The 21,561-nt window shown below is 39.4% G+C and overlaps 1 protein-coding gene across 1 annotated transcript; it reads right to left on the bottom strand.

Annotated features, from left to right (window-relative positions):
* Positions 1-2,938: 2,938 nt before the first annotated feature.
* Positions 2,939-20,408, bottom strand: LOC128497399 (meprin A subunit beta-like). Its single transcript, XM_053467453.1, has 14 exons — positions 20,336-20,408; positions 17,096-17,114; positions 16,859-16,909; positions 16,730-16,773; positions 16,310-16,388; positions 14,630-14,747; positions 14,228-14,406; positions 13,401-13,619; positions 11,379-11,531; positions 10,614-10,829; positions 9,150-9,602; positions 8,499-8,678; positions 6,439-6,550; positions 2,939-3,293 (listed from the first exon to the last, which is right to left on the bottom strand). The coding sequence occupies exons 1-14, from the start codon at positions 20,381-20,383 to the stop codon at positions 3,152-3,154; spliced, it is 2,013 nt and encodes a 670-aa protein (XP_053323428.1). The 5' UTR covers positions 20,384-20,408; the 3' UTR covers positions 2,939-3,151.
* Between the last annotated feature and the right edge of the window lie 1,153 nt (positions 20,409-21,561).

Raw genomic sequence — 21,561 nt, 5'->3', positions numbered from 1 at the left:
CGCTGGTGCCCGCTGCTTCACTGCTGAGCGCCGTAATACGTCATATTACGGCGCTCAGCAGTGAAGCAGCGGGCACTGCAACAGTGCTGGAAGACAGAAGCCTCGTGCTCCCGTCGCTGGACCTCAAGGTGAGAGAACTACAAAGGGGGAGAGGATAGATAGTGAGTAGGGGGAGGGAGAGAGGGTAGATAGTGAGTAGGGGGAGGGAGAGGGGTTCGAAAGTAATAAGGGAAGGAGAGGGGTTAGAAAGTGATAAGGGAGGGAGAGGGGTTAGAAAGTGATAAGGGAGGGAGAGGGGTTAGAAAGTGATAAGGGAAGGAGAGGGGTTAGAAAGGGATAAGGGAGGGAGAGGGGTTAGAAAGTGATAAGGGAAGGAGAGGGGTTAGAAAGTGATAAGGGGAGGAGAGGGGGTAGATATAAGTAAAGAGTGTGAATTAATGTGTGGATGCATTGAGTGAATGAGGGAGAGCATGAGTTAATATGTGGATGAGTTGTCTGAATGAGGGAGAGCATGAGTTGTCTGAATGAGGGAGAGCATGAGTTAATATGTGGATGAATTGTCTGGATGAGGGAGAGCATGAGTTAATATGTGGATGAGTTGTCTGAATGAGGGAGAGCATGAGTTGTCTGAATGAGGGAGAGCATGAGTTAATGCGTGGATGAATTATCTTAATGAGGGAGAGCATGAGTTAATGTGTGGATGCATTGAGTGAATGAGGGAGAGCATGAGTTAATGTGTGGATGAGTTGTCTGAATTAAAGTGTGAATTAGTGAGTGACTGTAAAAGTGTTTGTGTGCATCATAGATGTATAATTGTAGAAGGGCAAAGATGGCACTAGCAGGAGGTTTGAGCCTTGGGGACCAAGATGGCACAGGCAGGGTGTATATGGGACCACAATGGCACAGGCCGGACTGTTTGGGGACAAAGTTGACTTGTGCTGGGCTATTTGGGGACAAAGATGGCAAATCTTATGTGTGTGATCTGGGTGCTGGCCAGGTTCTATGTGGGCAGTGTGGACGCCAGGGCTGGCTTTGGGGTGTGCAACCTGTGATCTATGCCTGTAATTTAGGGGTTTTTAAATATACCTTTAATGCCGTGTTTTTATGTGAATTCCAATTGATCTATACCTGCAAAGCTGGGTTTTTGTGTTATTCTGTAGATCCATATCTGCTATGCTATGTTTCCATACATTATTTATGTATACCTGCAAATACAGGGTTAATATGTCTTATTCAGTTGATTAATACCTGCAATGCTGTTTCCATGTATTTGATCTATACCTGCAATGCTACGTTTCAAATATTATTATTGTATACCTGCAAATACAGGATTTGTATGTCTGATTCTGTTTATTTGATATATACCTTCAGTGCTGAGATCACAAGTGAATTTCAATTGATCTGGGTTTGTGTGTTGATCTATACCTGCTATCGGCAGCAGGGTCTAATATTTATATATTTATATTTATGGGCAGCAGGGGCTAGTAAATTGGTTTTAGATATTTAGCCATAGGCGCTATTTTCAGTAGATACGCCTCTGCCTCCACTAGACACCAGGGAGTTAGAAGCTCTGGTAAGTCGGGGGGGGGGGGCATAAGGCTTTTCTGGAGACAGAGTGCTCCATGATATGCCCTTTAACGCCCTTTATGCCACTCTGCCTCCAGAAATGCCTTTTAAACCCCTATATACCACGCTGTCCCATGATATACGTTTTAACCCCCTATATGCCACTCTGCCTCCAGAAATGCCTTATACCCCCCTATATGCCACTCTGTCCCATGATATGCCTTTTAACCCCCTATATGTATAAGGCAGAGTGGCATATAGGCGTTTAAAAGGCATATCATGGGGCAGAGTGGCATATAGGAGGGTATAAGGCATATCAGGGAGGCAGAGTGGCATATAGGGGTGTATAAGGCATTTCTGGGGGCAGAGTGGAAAGTCTGGGGGCAGATGTGCATAACTGGGGGGCAGGTTGGCAAAAAAAGGAAATACAAACCAAAAAAATATTTTTCTCAATCATAGCTTTTATTAAATATGAAAAAATAGTTTACATGAATTAATATTTACTAGTAAAACTTTTTTCCCTATAGGGTCGCCTTATATTCAGGCTTTTTCTTTTTTCTTACATTAATATTCAGATTTTGGGGGGTAGTCTTATAATCGAGCAAACATGGTATTTCAGAAAAACATGTAATTTCAAATTAAAACCCGTTATATTATACATGTAAACTTGTGAACACTAGTATAGAACAGTGATTTATCGTACATACTCATGGGCACCAAATATGCACATTTAACACCTTTTAGCTCACAGAACCAACTTTCTTTGGTCAAAAGCCATAATTCCAGTTTTTGCAATCATAGCTAATTGTAGATTTCAATAGGTTCTAGACAGGGTACCAGAATGGCTAACAGGCTTCTTGTGACTCTTTGTTCCCTATATAGGAGGTCTGGATTATATTCTCGAGGTCATATCATGCTAGCTGTTTCAGGATGTCCACTTTGCCATGTGTCCAAGGCGGTGAATCAGACTTCATTGAGCTTATTATTTTATATTATTATATTTATTTATATTCATATATTGCCCATATTCAATACAGAGTAAGCAGATTTACATTGTCATTTATTATTATTATATTTATTTGTATTCATTTGTATTGAAAACATTGTCCTAAAAAGTAATGTCCTACAAAGATCTTTAAATGCATGAATAAAAATGCAAATTTAATTCTCCTTTATTGCTTTCAATGCGTTAAATACAACAACAAAAAGTTAGATACAGTGACTGAAGGAGGAAAAATGGTAAATGGTAAAAAATAAGTAGGGGTGGGAGGTGGAAAAGGATCCTTATTCAGTCCCCGGTGAGGTTTAAGGCATAAGCGGTGATCCAACTCTTATAAGGTAAAGTATTATTGTTGCAAAATGATATAACCCATTTCCTGTTTCAATCTCATAAATTCCTTAATCTCATAGATAAAGCACTGGCGGTCCACACAACCAGTCACTCCACACATGCTAATTAAAGGTCAGTATGGGCATTTGGGAATTGAACCACTGGACCGCTGGAGCTACTGAAGACTGTAGTTGGTAACCACTGTTGTATACAATTTGTCTTTAATTAGCCCCATTGTAACAATTTATGTAGTGCTCAGGCAACACTACCGAGTACAAAGGTTGTTATGATCACAAGAAGTGCAGAAAAAGGAGACATCTTCAGGTCACTGGTTTTGTTGGGGACTTTATTCTCACACCTGTCACCGACATACCAAAAATCACCAGAGACTTTGCACCTGCAAAGGAATAACATGCAATTCATTTCTATTAATGTAATGTGTTTAATATGATCTGAAGTAAATAGTAATTTTGTAAGCCTTTTTATGTGCAGTATTGAAATATAAAAATCATAAACACTCAATTACAGTAAAATACAACAAATACGGTAAACAAACTGCTGTTTCTATAGGACTGGTAGTGTATTGTTTTAATGTATGTGGTTATTAATCCCAAGAAGGATGCAGCAAGTCACTAATAATTATATACTGTTCATGTGTGTTACACTAACACACAAACTTGCTTACTAACAGCCACTGACTCTAACACCATACAGTAACACACACACATTCACTTTAATACCATGCACCTACACAAACGCACTCTATCCCTATCTAACCTTTCCCTAGGAGCCACTAAACCCAGGCTCACCTCTGACACTTTAACATCATACACAATATATCTTATTTATTTATATAGTGTCAACAGATTCCGTAGAGCTTTACAATCAGAGTCAATAGGATAAATTCAAAATCACAAACTAGTACAAAAGGAGAGGAGGGACCTGCTCTTGTAGGCTTACAATCTAGTCGGTTAAGGGGGAAGTAGGAGAGAACTGCTTGGATGAGGGTGAGTTGTCAGGATGACCTGTCAAGGTGGTTGGTTGTTCAGATGGCTTAGACAGGATGCTGACTGAGAATGTTATGAGGAAAGTTGTATGCTTCTTGAAAGAGGTGGGATTTCAGCAGTGGCGTCGGCAGGGGGGGGCCAGAGGGGACCATGCCCCCCCCAACATCATGCTGTGCCCCCCGGTGTGCCCCCCCAATTGAAACGCCGGCTTTTTTTTTAATAGACCCAGAGGAGAGAAAGAGAGGCGCCGAGCGGTCGCTGAGGATTAAGTTCTCAGCAACCGGTCGGCGCCTCTCACTCTTCTCCGCGACCGCGAGGCCTCTGCCTTGGTCGCAGTGCCGGCATTTCAAGCCGGGCGCCGGTATATGTCGTCATATCCGGCGCCCGGCAGTGAAGCCGCGCACACTGCAGAACCAGGGATACAGAGACCTCGCGATCTCACCGCTGGACAAGCCCAAGGTAAGTGAACTTCAAAGGGGGGTAGAAAGTTAGGAGGGGGTTAGAGAGTCAGAAGAGGTAGATAGGAAGTGAGAAGGGGTAGATAGGTATAGATTGGGAGGGAGAGGGGATAGATAGGATAGATTGGGAGGGAGAGGGGGTAGATGGGATAGATATGATAGATAGGGAGGGAGATGGGGGTAGATGGGATAGATTGGGAGGGAGAGGGGGTAGATGGGATAAATTGGGAGGGAGAGGGGGTAGATGGGATAGATTGGGAGGGAGAGGGGGTAGATGGGATAGATTGGGAGGGAGAGGGGGGTACATAGGATAGATTGGGAGGGAGAGTAGGTATATAGGGAGGCAGAGGTGGTAGATAGGGAGGGAGAGGGGGTAGATAGGATAGATTGGGAGGGAGAGGGGGCAGATAGGATAGATTAGGAGGGAGAGGTGTTTATGGGACAAACTTGGCGTACGTTCAGCTGTTTGGGGACAAAGTTGGCACAATATGTAATTTGGGTGCTGGTCGGGTTTTATGTGGGCAGTGTGGACACCAGGGTTGGCTTTGGGGTGTGTGACCAGTGATCTATGCCTGTAATTTAGGGTGTTTTATCTATACCTTTAATGCAGAGTTTATATGTAATTTCCAATTGATATATACCTGCAAAGCTGGGTTTTGTGTCATTCTGTTCATCTGTATCGGCTATGTTTCCATACATTATTTATGTTTACCTGCAAATATAGGATTTGTATGTCTTATTCAGTTGATCAATACCCGGAGTGCTGTTTCCATGTGTTGTTTATTTGATCTATACCTTCAGTGCTGAGTGTACATGTGATTTCCAGTTGATCTATACCTGCAATGCTGGGTTTGTGTGTTCTGTTGGTTTATAACTGCAATGCTATGTTTCCATACATTATTTATGTATACCTGCAAATACAAGTTGTTTTTTTTATATCTCATTTAGTTGCATGTGCTGTTTCCATGTGTTGTTTATTTGATCTATACCTGAACTACAGGGTGTAAGTAAAAGAGCGGTATGGTTTAGTGAATGAGGGGATAGAGGGACTCTGGGGATGATTACAGGGGAGAGGACCTCTCAATGTCACGGTGCAGGACTGACTCTCACGGTCTTTCCCTGATCTGCAGTCAGTGTGGGAAATATTTCTTTTTTTAGTATGGTAGCGGAGGGAGTGATTACATGCAAGGAGGCGTTAAGTGGGGCCCAAGGAAATGCTTGGATAGGGTCCAATTTTTTCACTATAAAATATATTGGCAGCAGGGGCAAATATTTATATATGTTTTGGCAGCAGGGTCTAATATTTATATATATATTGGCTGCAGGGGCTAATATTAATATATATAGGAAGCAGGGACCAATACTATATATATATCGGCAGCAGGGTCTAATATTAATATATATCGGCAGCAGGGTCCAATATTAATATATACCAGCAGCAGGGGCTAATATTAATATATATCGGCAGCAGGTATTAATATATATCAGAAGCAGGGTGTAATATTTCTATATATTGGCAGCAGGGTCTAATATTTATATATATTGTCAGCAGGGGCTAACTTCAAAGAGATAAGTGCATATTATGTAGTTAAAAATGCACGTCTAACGTGTGTGTGTATATATATATATATATATATATATATATATATATATATATAGTGTGTATGTACCCTTTTATAATTGGCCCCCCTACTTTGGTCCCTGGCCCCCCATGTGCCCCCCCTAAATATGAAAGCTGGAGACGCCACTGGATTTCAGAGAGCTTTTAAATTTGCATATGAGGGAGAAAATGTGACAGAAAGGGGAAGGTAATTCCAGAGTAAGGGTACAGCACGGTGAAATCCTGGACGCAGGAATGGGAACACGTAATGAAGGTAGAAGAGAAATGAAGGTCATGACAGGATTGAAGAGGGTAGTTAGGGGTGTATTTTGGTAGAAAGGTAGAGATATATGACAGTGCAGAGTTGTTAAGGGCTCTTTAGGTCAGGAGTTTGACTGAAGGGTATGGGGAACCAATGGAGCGACTGGTAAAGATAGTTGATGTTGATAGTTTTGTTCATATTTTATTCATATTTACCTGCACACAGGCTGTTGGTTTTCTATAATGCAGATCCCATCGTTCTGACAGATATTTTGGGTACACAGTTCTGGGTTTGGAGTGGGTGGGGAATCCCTTAGGTGAGACACATCTGAGAAGAAATATAACTGTGTTATTGTATCAAATTATCTCTGGTAATAGTTCCCCCCATCTCTAAACATTTCTCCATTTCAGTGATTTTGTGCACACAGATAAATTATCATTTTCAAATGGTATGGCTGCAGATTTATAGGTAGCGTTATATCTGTATGGTCTGGTATCATTAAAAACATTACTAGCCTGTGTTAAATGTGAAACTTGGAACTACACCTGGACAGAATCATCATTAATATGTCTACTCCTTCCATATTGGGGGAAGGTAAACCTCCCAAGTGCCCCTCTTTAGGAAGGACCAAGCATGAGTGCATAACAACTGCATTAATCACAATTAAGTGTATGAAAACAGCATAAAATGTGTTTATAAATTTGATTATGGAAAAAATAAATAGTGTCTGTTGTTTAAAGATATTACTTTGTTTAATGAAAATCTATATAGGGAATGGGACCACAAAGTCACATATAAATGCTAACCACCACTCCCAAAACAAAGGTTCCCCTCTTTGGCAGGTGTATATATACACAATAGCAGCCCCAAGTGGTTACAAGGTGAATTACATCATAGAATTTCTTGAATTTACTAGTTGTTTGTGACAGTGTTAGCATGTGACTGGTATAAGTGAATAGGTGAAAATGACTATTGAAAGTTTGCCACTTTTGGGACACTTCCAAATAGCGTGCTAACACAAAACCTAAGGGCAAAAGTGACATCATAATTAGTTGTGTGGATATCTGTTTGAATTTTGCAAGCATCAGGAACATTTACAGAACAACATCAGTGATGCTAAAATTAAGAAATCTAACAGTTAATATACATTACCTAAAATCCCAATAAATGAACTCTCAGTGAATTGGGTGTCATCCTTGATTTCTTTGAAATCAATATAATTAGATTGTCCCCACAATAAATCCTGGTAAATTTGGAGAGCAAACTTTAAACAATAGGTTAACCCCAATAACTTTGGACAGACAACCCCTGAAAAAGCACCACATTTTACCTTATTTTTCTTGCACGTCTAGTATTATTATTATTATTTTTTTTTTAAATAATATCTAATAAGCCTTTGCATTAAACTACACCTATTGAATTTTTAAAACTTAATCATATACTGTACTTTGCAAAACTGATACAAGAAGCAGAAATGAAAAAATAGATGTTTGCAAATCACTCATGTATCTACCATCCACCTCTCAAAAGACATAAAAAAACCTTTAACATAGTGAAAACAAAAAACATCAACCTAAGTATCTTTATTTATTATAAAGTGTGTGTGGGGGGGGGGTTGTATTGGCTCAACCCTTTCCACAACTGAGACTCACCAATAATCAGTGACCTAAGGTGTCATTAATACGTAATTAATCAGGTTGCAATTATAAATGTTTAGGTTTTTTATTCAAAATTTGTGTCTGGTTTTTTTCTTTACCTTGGATGATCCCTCTGTTATTGGAGTGGGACATCTAGTGGCTGTCATAATAATCAGATAACTCCTATTGGTCAGGAGTGATCTGATCATCATCCAACTCCTGGCTGGCTCTGCAGCAGTTTAAACTGCTGCAGAGTCTAACTGACAGCAAATAACCTGGAAGTACTTTTGACGTCCAGGCCATTGCTGATGAAGATATTTTTTAAACTCTTGTGAGGACTGAAGACACAAACATTAACCCCTAAAATCCCCCAAAAATGAATGGGTTAATGTTGCATGATCGGGGCAACAAAGGAGGGTAGTCTGGTACAAGGCAGCATCCCTAAGCCAAGAAAGTAGCTTTGCACTCTGGAGAGCCCATTACGTTTTAATACAGGACATATATATATATATGTCCGCATTGGCTCGCAGGGCCGCATGTTGTACGCCCCTGCGATAAGTCAAAACAAAATATATACTTTTTAACTTAAACAGAATAAAACAATACCCTTTAAACAATAAAATGTAGGCCACCGTTACCTTTCATTGATATGTGAACAAAAGCATCTCCTCCTTTTAGAAATTCTCTTTTGTAAAACCATTCTTTCATATTAAAAAAAAACTTTCCCTCTGATGGACCAATCTTGTAAGAGGTTCCGTTAGGGAACCTACCGTGGTACCCAATCTTTTCAGGATTATCCCAGACATAGTAAGAAGAATCTAAAGGTAGAATTAAATTTCCAATAAATGAGTAAACATATTGATTGTAAGTTACTTACAACTGATATTTTTAAACTAGAGAGCAATATGTTTTAATAAAACAGGAACACAAATCAATACTGTGGATTAATGTGAGATCTGTTTATATTTACTTTACATTTCATAACTAAAAGGCCCAAAGATACCTCTTGTTTTCCCACTGAAAAACACAGTGATTATAAAACAGCAGTTGACCTGTTGCCTTTTGTTTTAAAAGATCACCCATGAGTAACACTGTTCCATTACAACACTAATTATAGGACATTCTAGCACAGCAAGGCACACATTCTAATACTTCTGCATTATTATTATTCAAAACATCACAAACATCAATCCTCTTAATGTGATAGTTTTTCCTTTTTACAATTATCTTTTAAAATTCTTACTATTTCAATTGCCTAAAGCTAAAATCAGAAATAAAGAAAAAAATACCTTCTGAAAGTTTAGTTGGATCTGTTGTAATACTCTTTGCATTTGACATACGCTGTATAATATTTGGATTTTGATCCATTAACTCTACGGTAACCTGTTTCCACGGGCAAGGCCACTGTAGATTGTTATTATTAGCTCCAGAAATCAGTTGTAGATAAACGGCTAAGTTAAAAGGCGAAGTTGCAGTTTCATATTCCCATAAATAAATCTCGAATGCGTAGCCATCTGTAGAGTAATATGGAGGACTACGAATCCCTTCCCGAGATGAATTATGATTAAAATTGTGAATATGCCAAACATACTGAGGACATTCAGTTTCTGATAAATTGATGTCATCTATTGAAAAGCCACCGCTGGAACTTCCGGTTCCTTTGATTCCATAAAAAATAACCCTGAACTTTGTTGCTGCATTTAAAGAAGAATGGTGCAGCTGCCAGTATTTAGCTGGTGTTCCTGCAGTAAATATGGAAAAAAATGATTTTAATTGCTCTTGGTCTTCAAAATCAGCAACATTAGAGTTACTAACATTGAGGCTACTTCTCAGCTTATTAATGCTTCTCCAGGTCTGGTCTAGTGGAGAGTTTTTATGTTCTCAATGCCCTTTGTAACAATTGCTTATCCACTCTGATGACTGAATACAGCCTAACATCCCACCTACCTTTTGAAGAACATTCACACATTCAGCAATGTTTCAATCAAAAAAAGTAATACAAATATCCAAATATAATACAATGAGGTACAGTGCTGTTGAACCATAGAGGTCTCCCTTTCCTACTCCTTATGGAAGATGGTGAGCCAGTGTTAGGTAGGTAAGGCTAGTTGCACACATCGGTGGGGCTCCCCCAGTATACTTGAAAATACATATCTTTATAATTTTTTTTTACTAATTACATACAGATTACTAATGTCTATGGGCATTTAGCTAGTAAATGCAAATCAGGTTTCTAAAGCCAAGAACATATGGATTAGTACACTAAAGAAACCTTTGTGACTGCATTTAGATATTACAATAAGACACCCATGTGTATTTGAAAGCAGCATTTCTGTAGACTATGGAAGCTGTCATATTAACTTCATGTGCAGAACATTCTTGTTTTACATGCTCATGTCTTCCAATTATTGGCCCCCAATGGGGTGGGTGAGGAGAAAAGAGGAGAAGACAGAAGATTAAATAATTATGCTAATTTAGGCACAAATGTCTCTAGAAAAAAATTATGTTTATAGCAAATATCTCCAAAATAATTACACTGACTCAAAAATCAGCTATGGATAGCTTTAGTAAACACTTATAGTTATACTAGAAGCTGTGAAGGTCACAGTTTACCAATAATATTTAAAAGGCTTTGCTTAGCAGATGAAATACTTCTAAATAAATGTAATTTGTACATATAAGGTCTTTAAAATATATGACTATAAAAATATATAATCACTAGTCGTATCAGATTTGTTAGAGTAATGGTATACCTGTTACACTGTTGATGAATTTTAGAGTGCCATCGGATGAAGTCGTTTTGTATTCTTTAATCCATATTTCCAAACGATCACTTACGTGGCCACTATTATAATAAAAGAACTCTAAACATTGAAATCCTCTCTTTGGATAGAAAAGTCTGCTTTCTAGTATTGCCTTACGCCCAGCTATACCTGTGGCTGTGCCAAAGTGCATAAAGAAGCCAGTAGCTACAAATTTGAAGAAACAAAGTTACATTTTATACATCTTTACCAAATGTAAAAGACAAAACACATGCAGTATAAAACAAATGAACACACAAAAGTCAATTAAAAAACCCAATCAAACTAGTAAAGAGTGCACTTGAGGATGCATGGATGGCTCATAAAGTAACTATCGTGGTTATAGCCTTTTCAGTATAAATTGCTATCCAAAAACTAAATCATATGTACAATAATGTTCTACACATAGAAACCTTAACTCAAATTTAGCAGTGGTTTAGGGCACCCTGTTTTCTTATAGGAGGATGGAACAGACAAATTGATGCCATTACAAAACATCCACATCAAGTAACAGTTTAAAATGATAGTATATGTTTCATAGCTTAACTTAGAGGACCATCTAAAACCAGTTTAGGGTCCATTTAAACCTTGACAATGCAAGTCTGTTTTCACCCAGCGTCTGGTTTTGCCCAGTAGGAAAGCATACAAAATATTAAATATTCACAGTTTCATGATGATTAGAACCTTAGAGTGAATAGATCAGGCAAAAAATACTACCTTTTGTGTTTTCTAAGTATGTATGATCAGAGTCAGGCCCAGCCGGCACAGAGGTAACCCGCTCCCAATCAGTATCATCATCTGAACTTTGCAGAAAGCCACAGATATCTTCAAGCTCAAAGGTGCATGAATCCAAGAAACTTAAAGAAGTTGCTGGAAAAAAAAATTACATTTCACAAATCCTGGAGGATTTATCGTTGGGATGCAGGTTATCTGCTGGCTTAAGTCAATTGATGAACTTAAATCAATTCTGTTGACGTGCAGTGTCACCATGGTCATCAAATGCACAAAGTTAAACACAGAGGCATACCTGACTTTAAAGGAGAAAACTTTTTAAAGGACACAATTTTTTCAAAGTTACCATACTGTGTTGTTTTAGGGGGTTAATAATGGTTGGTTACATTGAACTCAAGTTTGGATAAGTTGTTATAGTTAACAAAAGGAATAATATCCCACCTGTACATGGTGTGTGTATATGTATATGCACAAGGCCTCATATTAATATCAACATCCTATGCAAATCAATTTTAATATATGTCTTGCATTTAATTTTTTTTTGTCTGGTTATGTCAGTATGTGAACATATGTCTTTGCCAGATTATGTTTGTGTGTGTGTTATGTTATTGTGTGACCCTGTGTCATTGTCTGTGTTCGTGTATGTGTTTGGGTATGTTAGTATGTGAACATGTGTCTTTGGGTATTTTAGCATGTTTCTGGGCAGGGCCGGCCCAAGGCAAAATGCCTCCTGGGGCGAATTTCAAAATGCCTCCCCCCTCCCCTTATCTACCCTTCCTCTCCCTCCGTCCCTGCCGCCCCCCCCATTATCTACCCTTCCTCTCCCTCCCACCCTATTATCTACCCTTACCCCCCCCTTTGTACTTCCATTTCAGCAGTCCTGCGGCTAGTCAACTTGTTCGGTCTCGGTGCCGGCTTGTAATGCTGAGCGCCGGAACTGAGGTAATCTTCCGGCACTCATCATTACAAGCCGGCACCGAGACCGAACAGGGAGACTCGCCGCGGAGGAGAGAGAGAGGGGCGCCGAGCGGGTACTGACAGCTTGGTAAGTGAAAAACACTTGGCGCCCCTTTCTCTCTCTTTCGCTTTAAAAAAAAAAAAGGGCTTGGGGCGGTTGCCCCACTCGGCTCCATTGTCAGGCCAGCCCTGTTTCTGTGTGTGTTAGTGCCTTGGTGTGTGTTAGTGTTGAATGTCTAGTTGCGTTGGTGTAAGTATCTGGGTGCATGTGTTAGTGCTGAATGTCTGTGTGCATATGTGCATAAGTGCAAGTTTCAGGGGGGGGGTTAGTGTGATTGCCTCTTCCAAGGTCAGGCTCTGTATGAGCACCTGGGACAGATTGACATTAAATAGGCAGCCTTGGAACTTAAGGCTGGCAGCTGCCTAATGACATACCTATGGCAAAAGGCTGGAAAGACAGGCATGTTACATTTTTAGCTCACGTAGCGTGCGGGCAGACATTTTCAGCTAGAGAGGCAGATCAGGTGAGTATGGGGTGCTGAAATCCAGCAGCCCATCAGGCATTTGACCGTTGTGCCAGAAGGCCAGTCCGAGCTTCCCAAACATCAACACTTAATTTTCAGACTTTTCTATTCTGAGTTTTTCAATGGACAATCCTCTCAGGAGTGCAATTTTTTGCATATTAGCATACCTGGGAACTCTCCGGGTTTGACACATTTTCCCAGTAAATGGGGGTGTTTCCCGCTGTCATCAGCAGGAACGCCCCCAAGGTCAGCAGGAACTCCCACTGATGTCGGCGGGACCTCCCACTGATGTCAGTGGGCAGTGGCCCCATCCCGTAAGGGAAAGGCTCTGGGTACCCGGAGCCCAGAAGTTCTCAGGTATGCATATCAGTTGTCACAAACTATCCTGAGCAACTTTCAGATGATCATCACATGGCCAATTCCGGGATTACTAAACCTCTAGTCTAAAAAAAAGGGACCTACAGATATATACAAGTTAAACATGCAAGATAAAACGGGTGATTACTTTTTTGCATTACATACTTACTGCAGTTGTAGAGCTGATTTAACTTTGCAATGTCACGTTCACTAAAATCCATTTTTTGGCCAATCAGATCTCTGAACTCAGGATTCTTTGTTATTATGGTTGGCTCAGAACCAATCTGGAATGCGTTTTTGTCATAGTGCATTATTGATGTATAGTCATATGGGACATTTAGAAAACTTGTATGCTCATCATCATATAAGTTAAAATTGTGTAAGTTGTCTACAAGAAGAGTAAAGCAAAGCATAACAAAATTAAATAAATGTTAAAACAGAGATTAAAACTTTGGATGAACAGACTAAATTAAAAGGGTGCATTGGTTTTCTATTAATATACAGTGCAAATCATCACACATGACTATCATCATGACCTAATCATTAATGTAGAGAAGCACATGTTAACGCAGCTTTAGGCGGCAGACCTGGAGCTCCAAAATCTCCTCACTCCATTCATAATGAATAGTGAAATGAGAAAATTAGAGTTAAAATCACAACCCTCCTGCCAACTCTCCCTTTAATGAATTGACTCCACAGTGGATCACTGGTGTTAGAACTAGGTCATTTTGTGCATATCAAAGAAACATTTTTGAATGTTTTGCTAAGAGATAAATGTTGATCAAAATCTACTGTATTTAACTAAATTAAAAAGTTATGGAGCCAGATGTTTTTATTAATGATATATTACAAAAGAACCATGAGCTTTTTTAGGCAGCAGAGGATCAGTATTGGGAATTACTGAATGCCCAATCCTGTCTGTAGACATCTATTCAGTTAACACTGGATATACAAAATGGATTTCACACCTTGTTGAAAAGTAGGAGAATAAATTACCAGATTCAATCTGTTCCACCACAATAGTGACATAATCATTTCGATCTGATCTTGATTGTTCGTGCCAGAATCCGAGGGCATGGAGGAATTCGTGTTGAACAATTTCTATTTTATCACAACCAGATCCAACAGAGAGAATTTGCTTTCCTTTACGTTGGTTGCCAACAGAAGAGTAACAGCTAACAAAATGAAGGAATATTTTTAAAGACAATTTAATTCCTTGAAACATGCAGCGCAAAAGAGGACTTAATTTTGGGGTACATTCATATAATGTTTTTAAACTTTGTTTTTATTGTCCCCTGCCATCAATTATATATTGTACAATGAAGTGTCCTATTTCTATTACCATTGAAAATGGGTACTTATAGGTCGATACAAAAGAGAAACTCCAATATTACTTACCCATTATCTTTGATTACAGAAATATAATTTGTTTCGCCCTCCAATGGTTTAAAATCAATACATGTCTTGAGTCTGAACCTTTCAAATGCATTAAGGATGACAGCTTTTGCGTTAACCTCTATAGGAAGAAGCAAAAAGAAAATCTGACAAGCAATCACAAATAAGGTGTGCTTTACCGTGTATGTGTTTTATGCAAGGAATAGATTTTTATTTTTACTATAACCAATGATTCTTTATACTTATGGTGAACTCTCTTATTTCAGTATTGATGAAATTATCCCCCATAAGTCCATCTAGAAATGTTTTGATGGGAAGCCCCTCACTATGTTCTTGTTACATGGAACATGCCACTGGACATGTCTTAAAATAATATGCATGTGCAGTTGGACTATGGAGAAAATATGTGCAAGGTACAAGTTCTGGACAAAAACAAGCTAAAAATATAATAACGAACACCTTGTTCATGAGTGGTAATAGATAACCAAAAATAGCCCACTAGGGCTTTAAGAAAGCCTTAGAGGTAGTGGTGCCCTAGACACCCCAGCACTCACTTCCTTGCCACAATCCTTTCTGGGTCCCAGGATGGGATGTTATATGCCAGCGCTCCAGAGGGTTTGTGGTGCAAATACTGCAGGCTGTAGAGGCTGTGTAAATCTCTGATCTGCCCAACAAGCCCTTTAGGTAAACCATGGAGCTGGATTGCCCAAAAAGTGACCAGCTCTACATTTTGCGGCAGAGGGGTTACCATCAGGGCCGGCCCAAGACATAATGCCGCCTGGGGCGAAGTTTAAAATGCCCCCCCTGCCGACATCAGGGGGGGGCATTTTAAACTTCGCCGACACCATTATCTACCCTATCCCCCCTCCCTCTCCCTTTGTACTTACCTTTAAACAGTCCTGCGACGAGTCTCCCTGCTCTGACACGTCAATTCCGGCGTTCAACATTACCGAGACCTAGCTAGAGGGCTTGCAGAGGAGAGAGAGGGGTGCCGAGCGGGTACTGGCATCTTGGTAAGCGAAAACCACTCGGCGCCCCTCTCTCCTCTGCGAGCCCTCTAGCTCGGTCTCGGTGCCGGCTTGTAATGCTGAATGCCGGAAGTGAGGTAAATTTCCGGCGCTCAGCATTACAAGCCGGCACCGTGGCAGAGTTAGAGGGCTCGCAGAGGAGAGAGAGGGGTGCCGAGCAGGTACCTGCAACTTGGTAAGCGAAAACCACTTGGCGCCCCTCTCTCTCCTCCACTTTAAAAAGAAAAAAAAAACGCACCCCTTCAAAAGTGCCGCCTGGGGCAATTGCCCCACTCTGCTCCATTGTAAGGCCGGCCCTGGTTACCATTACCCTAGACTTGCTGTTCTAGGCCAAATTGCTTCTTTGTCAGCTCCAACTTCTTAAATACAAACATAGATTGTCAATATTTGGGGGTGCTGTAGGCAGTAAAGAGGGAAGACAGTATCCTCCTTCCCTACTGTTTATGTATAACTCATTTCAACCAAGCCCTATCCACAACCAAGCATCTCTATCATCATTTTATGTCTCTATATTCTCCAAATAAATAATACCTGAATTCTTCCTAAAGTGATCATTAGACATACAGTCTCCTGGATTATAATTTAATCAGATATCATTTCAAAATATCCCAAAGTGTATAAAATATAGTAAATATAAACTTGCATTAATACCTACCTAGATTATTTTCCAGGTGATATGGTATGGTTAAGGGCCATCTATACTGATCTCCAGTAATTGAATTTCTTCCATTTTTCTGTGAAATAAAAAAGGTAATTGTTTTCCTTATTCCATGGTTTGCCACACTTTCTAACAAAAAATATTGCTAATTGATATCCTCTGTTGAGCAAAATAAATACTTGACCAAGCAAACAGATAACACATATGATGTATGTATGCCTTCTTCTGTGTTAGGCTGTACCTGTTAAAATGTAGAAGTATACAAAAATCCTCTTACTTCACAATTTATAATAGTCTAGGTCACGGGTAATTCTAAGGATCCAGAGATGGTCACCCGTCACAGGTCACAACTGTGCGGAACTATAAGTACCACAATAAACAGCCAACATTACACCTTAAAGCTTTAGGTAAACTCACCTGATCAATTTTGATGTCTCCCTCAAAAAGATCCAAACCAAGAGCTGAAACATCCCAGCAAATATAATTAATATGTACACTTCTCCCACAGTCATTTATATGAGTAACGTTGCTATCCAAATTGCATACCTTGGTTTATGTCAATAATATCCATGTGCTTTAGAAGAGGTCTGTTTGATTCTATGTGAAAGTGAAAAAGAAAGTATGTCACAAATGTGTAAATAACAAAAAACTACATTTTAAAAACATCATAATTGAAAAAAAATAGATATCCATGAATTATATTTCTGTGGCTTAAAACATAATTGAATAATGATTGAAATAAATAATAACACTAAATAGATCTAGTATTTTCATAGAACTTACCCAAAGGCCTGGAAAAGGGCTGTAGAATAAAAAAGACAAATGCAAAAATATAAGATTAGTCATTTTTAACATGAATAAATCACCTACATTACACGCTACACACTAAACTGTATTTGACAGAAAGATTTGGCCCATCAATTCCGCTAATTTTTTGTCTGCTGTGAGACTTCTAGTACTCACTTGGTACTTGGGTCATGTCCTATGTCCAGGATAACTTTGCACCTATATAATAAATGCCTAAATTACCCCATTGTATTAACTACTACCACATGTGCTGGAAGCAAATTGAATGCATCCACTAGCCTCTAGTGTTAAACATTAACAACACAAAATCACATTCAAGTCCCTGACCTTGTATCAGACTAGGATCCTTACATTTCTTCCCTTTTCAAATACAGTATTGAAATGTATATATGGAGGCGATATACAATGGCATAATGTAAACATGCCAAATTGATGGGTCTGTGGCAATATGGCTTAAATGCAGAGCACTGAGGTACTGCTGTCAGACATTCAGCCAAGGGGGCTAACTCTTTGGTATGACCAGTATCGGTCCAACACCCATGTAATAACAGGGATGCTAAAGGAAATACCAAAATGATTTAGTCATAGTGTAAATCTGGGCTGACGATTTGGCTTTATTATCTACATTTGTGGTATTGAACTCTCTAAACCTGGATGAATTAGTAGACGTAGAACAACAGATGCTTTCAACAACATAGGTCAATTTACATTTTGTTTTAATAATGGATTGGTGATCTATTTTTGTTGAAGCAATACTAAAGCAACAATTCTTAATTTGTTCATTAATAATGAAGCCCCACAATTCCATTCCAATGCCCATTTTAGCTTTTTCTTCATATGCCCAGCACTTTGGACATCAGCATTGATGTTTAATTATTCTATCTTCTGTTGCTTTGAGCAATGAGGAACAAAATTACATTTTATTGTGCCTTTTTATCTTTTCTGCCCTCAATTCCCATAGATGTGAGATATCATTAACACCAAGCAGTGGGACACCAGCTTCCCCTTGAAATGTGCCCATTATTCCACACTGCTCCTGTAGAAACCAGTGGCTTGCATATGCTACTTCAAGGTGCCTCCCACCTATGCTCTTGATTTTGTCTTTGCTCCATCTACAAAACACTTTGATGAGGACCCTGCACAGCTGGAACCTGGGCATTACTGGGAGCCTTTGCATGTTATTTTTTCACACCGTCTATAGAAGATGGGTGTTTATTCTAGAAAAGAAAACTAAAGTTTGCAATACACTCCTCCACCTCCCTAACAACTAAAGCCCAAACAAACTAACAACCTATTGCAAAAAAGGTGTACAAAGTGGACCAATAGATCTCCATAATTATATTTTATTGTTTTCTTTATTATTATTTTCCTGTTTCTGTGCCAGAAGTACTGGGTTATGTGGCATTTTTTCACTGATTATTTTCCCGCCCCTGTGTTGTCTTAATAAATAGACAGTTAATCACCTGCCCTATTTAAACGTGCCAGCAGAGGGCACCAACTTTTTGGACCCCTTTATTCCCCATTATGCTCCATTAACTTATTCTTAATCTTTTCTATCTGTATCCCTCCACCTCCAATAAACCTTTATATGTGAAGCCTGACTGTATTTGCTCTGTTACACCTCTGCTACTTCTGGTCCCCCACATATTTTCCTCTATTGCATCACGGTCAACCACTAAACTCAACCAACATGCACAACCTAAACAATCTCATTCCTATCATCTCCAACCATAAACTCCCTCATGTCTTCAACTGTGCCCTATGGAATGCCTGCTAGGTATGCAACAGACTTTCATCTTATTGCACCTTCCAGCATACCCCAAGCACGTCCTCCCTCTCATTCTGTTGCCTTGAGGTTAACACAATCAGTATCTTCTCTCCACTCTATTGAAATTGGAGTAATATATCGCCCTCCAGGTCCTACCTCACAGTCCTTTTGACCACATTTCTGCCTGGCTCCCCTTCTTCCTCTCTTCTAATACCCCCTGTCTTATTATGGGTGATTTTAACATTCCTTTTGAAATATCTAACAATGGGCTAACATATCTCAATTGACTAATTCCTCTAGACACACTGAGGGACACTTACTTGATCTGGTTTTCTCCAGATCATGCTCCCTTTCAGATTTCTCTATCTCTGCCTTCCCTCGATCTGACCACCACCTTCTATCCTTTTCTCCAGTGCTAAGCCCTAACAAAACAATTTTCCAGCACCCAACTGTTAGCCTCACTGGAACCTCTCTTACCATCCATTTTAACCCTTTCCTGCCCAGACTCAGCAGCCTCTTTTTATAACAATACAGCTCTTGGATCTCTCTGCTGCTTTTGATACTGTTGACCATCACCTTCTTCTTGACCCATTTGCTTTTACAGGCATTCAAGATACAGCTCTTTTGTGGATCTCGTCATATCTGTCTAACTGTTCCTTCTGTGTTAGCTTCTCTGGCAAGACATCATCACCCCTTCCACTTTCGGTTGGTGTCCCCCAAGAATCAATCCTTAGCCCTGTGTTGCAGTCTCTCTTTATACTTCATTTCTTGGCAAACTAATCAACTCATTTTGCCTCCAGTATCATTTATATGCAGATTATACCCAAATCTACCTGTCTTCTCCTGATCCCTCTCCATCTCTCATGTCCCGTATTTCCAACTGCTTGTCTGCTATTTCTTCATGGATGTCACAACGTTACCTGAAACTTAATCTTTTTAAAACTGAACTCATTATCTTCCCTCCTCCCATTTCCACCCTACTACCTGAATACTGTATCACCATTAACAGCACGACTATCTCTCCTACTAGTAGAGGCCCTATGCCTTGGGGTTATCCTTGACTCAAACCTCTCCTTCATCCCTCACATTCTGTCCCTGCCAGATCCTGCCTAAAAGTATCTCTCATACCCCCCCATCTTCACCCAACAAGCCACAAAAACTCTGGTTCATTCACTTATCATTTCCCGTCTTGGCTACTGCAACATTCTTCTGGTTGGCATTCCACTGTCTCTATTCTCTCCTCTGCAGTCTATCCTAAATGCTGATGCTAGGCTTATCTTTCTTTAATGCCACTCCTCGTGTGCTTCCCTACTCTTTGAAATTCAGAGGGAATGGGGGTAAAAGTGCCCATCCATTGCCACTCTAGGCAGACACCCATAACTTTGATTAATTATATTGTTAGAATTCTACACTCTCGTTTTATCTCTGGTCATATAAATTTAACTTACCAGACCATCAGTAACCTGCAGGAACATCAGAAGCAAAATAAAAGTCATTGTACTGTAGGGTGCCGTTAAAGAATAAGAGAATTTACCTCAACTTATATAGAGCTGCTTATCTAATGACCTTTGCCTGAAAAGGTTTTATAGTTGACAGTTAAAACAGGAAGCATACTTACAAAAATCTATTCTCTACACAACACAAACATCAAAAACATAACTTAGAAGTAATATGATAACCAACATAACTGTAGCTTTCACTTGAAGAAAAATAAAACTAAACTGTGACTGATAACTGTGACTGCTCTATAAAAGTAGCTTGCAGGTCCGTGTCCATTGACTCTTCCTTGGTAAAAACAGAAGAAAATAAATTATTTAAAATATCTGCTTTCTCTCTGTCCCAACTGACCATCTCACCAATTTTAGATAACAAAGACCCAACATTATCAGCCTTTAACTTTTTGCTATTTATGTATTTATATTTTTTGGGGGATTGCTCTTGCTCTACTTAGCAATTATTTTTTTATTCTCCAATTTAGCTAATTTAATTGCCTTTTTACAGGCTTTGTTGGCCTCTTTATATTTTAGAGTAGCATATAGGGGTATAAGGCAATTCTGGAGGCAGAATGGCACATAGGGGGTCAAAAGGCATATCATGGGGCACAGTGGCATTTAGAGGGTTAAAAGGCATATCATGGGGCACAGTGGCATATAGGGGGTATAAGGCATTTCTGGGGCAGAGTGGCAAGCCAGGGGGCAGATGTGCATAACTGGGGGGGCAGGTTGAAAAAAAAAGGAAATAAAAACAAAATATTTTTCTCAATCCTAGCTTTTATTAAAAAAAATGTTCACATAGTTTACATGAATTAACATTTACTGGTAAAACTTTTTTCCTATAGGGTCGTCTTATATTCAGGGCTTTTCTCTTTTTCATAAATTTTCGGATTTTGGGGGGGGGTCGTCTTATAATCAAGCAAATGCAGTATATAACTAATGCTTGTCCCTTCCCTTTGCACAGGCTTATTGGCTAGAGTGAAAAAAAGAAAAAAACTCCCACAGGTTGTTGGACCGATCAATCATAGCCATTAATGAGACCACCCTCGTCTTTTTGGCTACTTCTATTTATCATTTCGACTTTACCTCATCAAGGAGCACCAAAACAGCTTGTAATTGCTACAAGTGGCAATGAATTAACAAATCCGAACAAAATGTTTGCAATTTTTCTTTATATTGCA

This window comes from Spea bombifrons, chromosome 5, assembly GCF_027358695.1.
Source record: "Spea bombifrons isolate aSpeBom1 chromosome 5, aSpeBom1.2.pri, whole genome shotgun sequence".
In the NCBI taxonomy this organism is placed as follows: domain Eukaryota; kingdom Metazoa; phylum Chordata; class Amphibia; order Anura; family Pelobatidae; genus Spea; species Spea bombifrons.
This window is presented reverse-complemented; position numbering and strand designations above follow the sequence as displayed.

Excerpts from the sequence above, each read along its gene's own strand:
- LOC128497399 (XM_053467453.1), bottom strand. The coding sequence starts at position 20,383 with ATGACTTTTATTTTGCTTCTGATGTTCCTGCAGGTTACTGATGGTCTG. Across the intron at positions 11,532-13,400 it reads AAATCAGCTCTACAACTGCA|CAACTTCTTTAAGTTTCTTG; the intron begins GTAAGTATGTAA and ends TTTTTTTTCCAG. Across the intron at positions 6,551-8,498 it reads TGTTCACATATCAATGAAAG|ATGTGTCTCACCTAAGGGAT; the intron begins GTAACGGTGGCC and ends ATTTCTTCTCAG.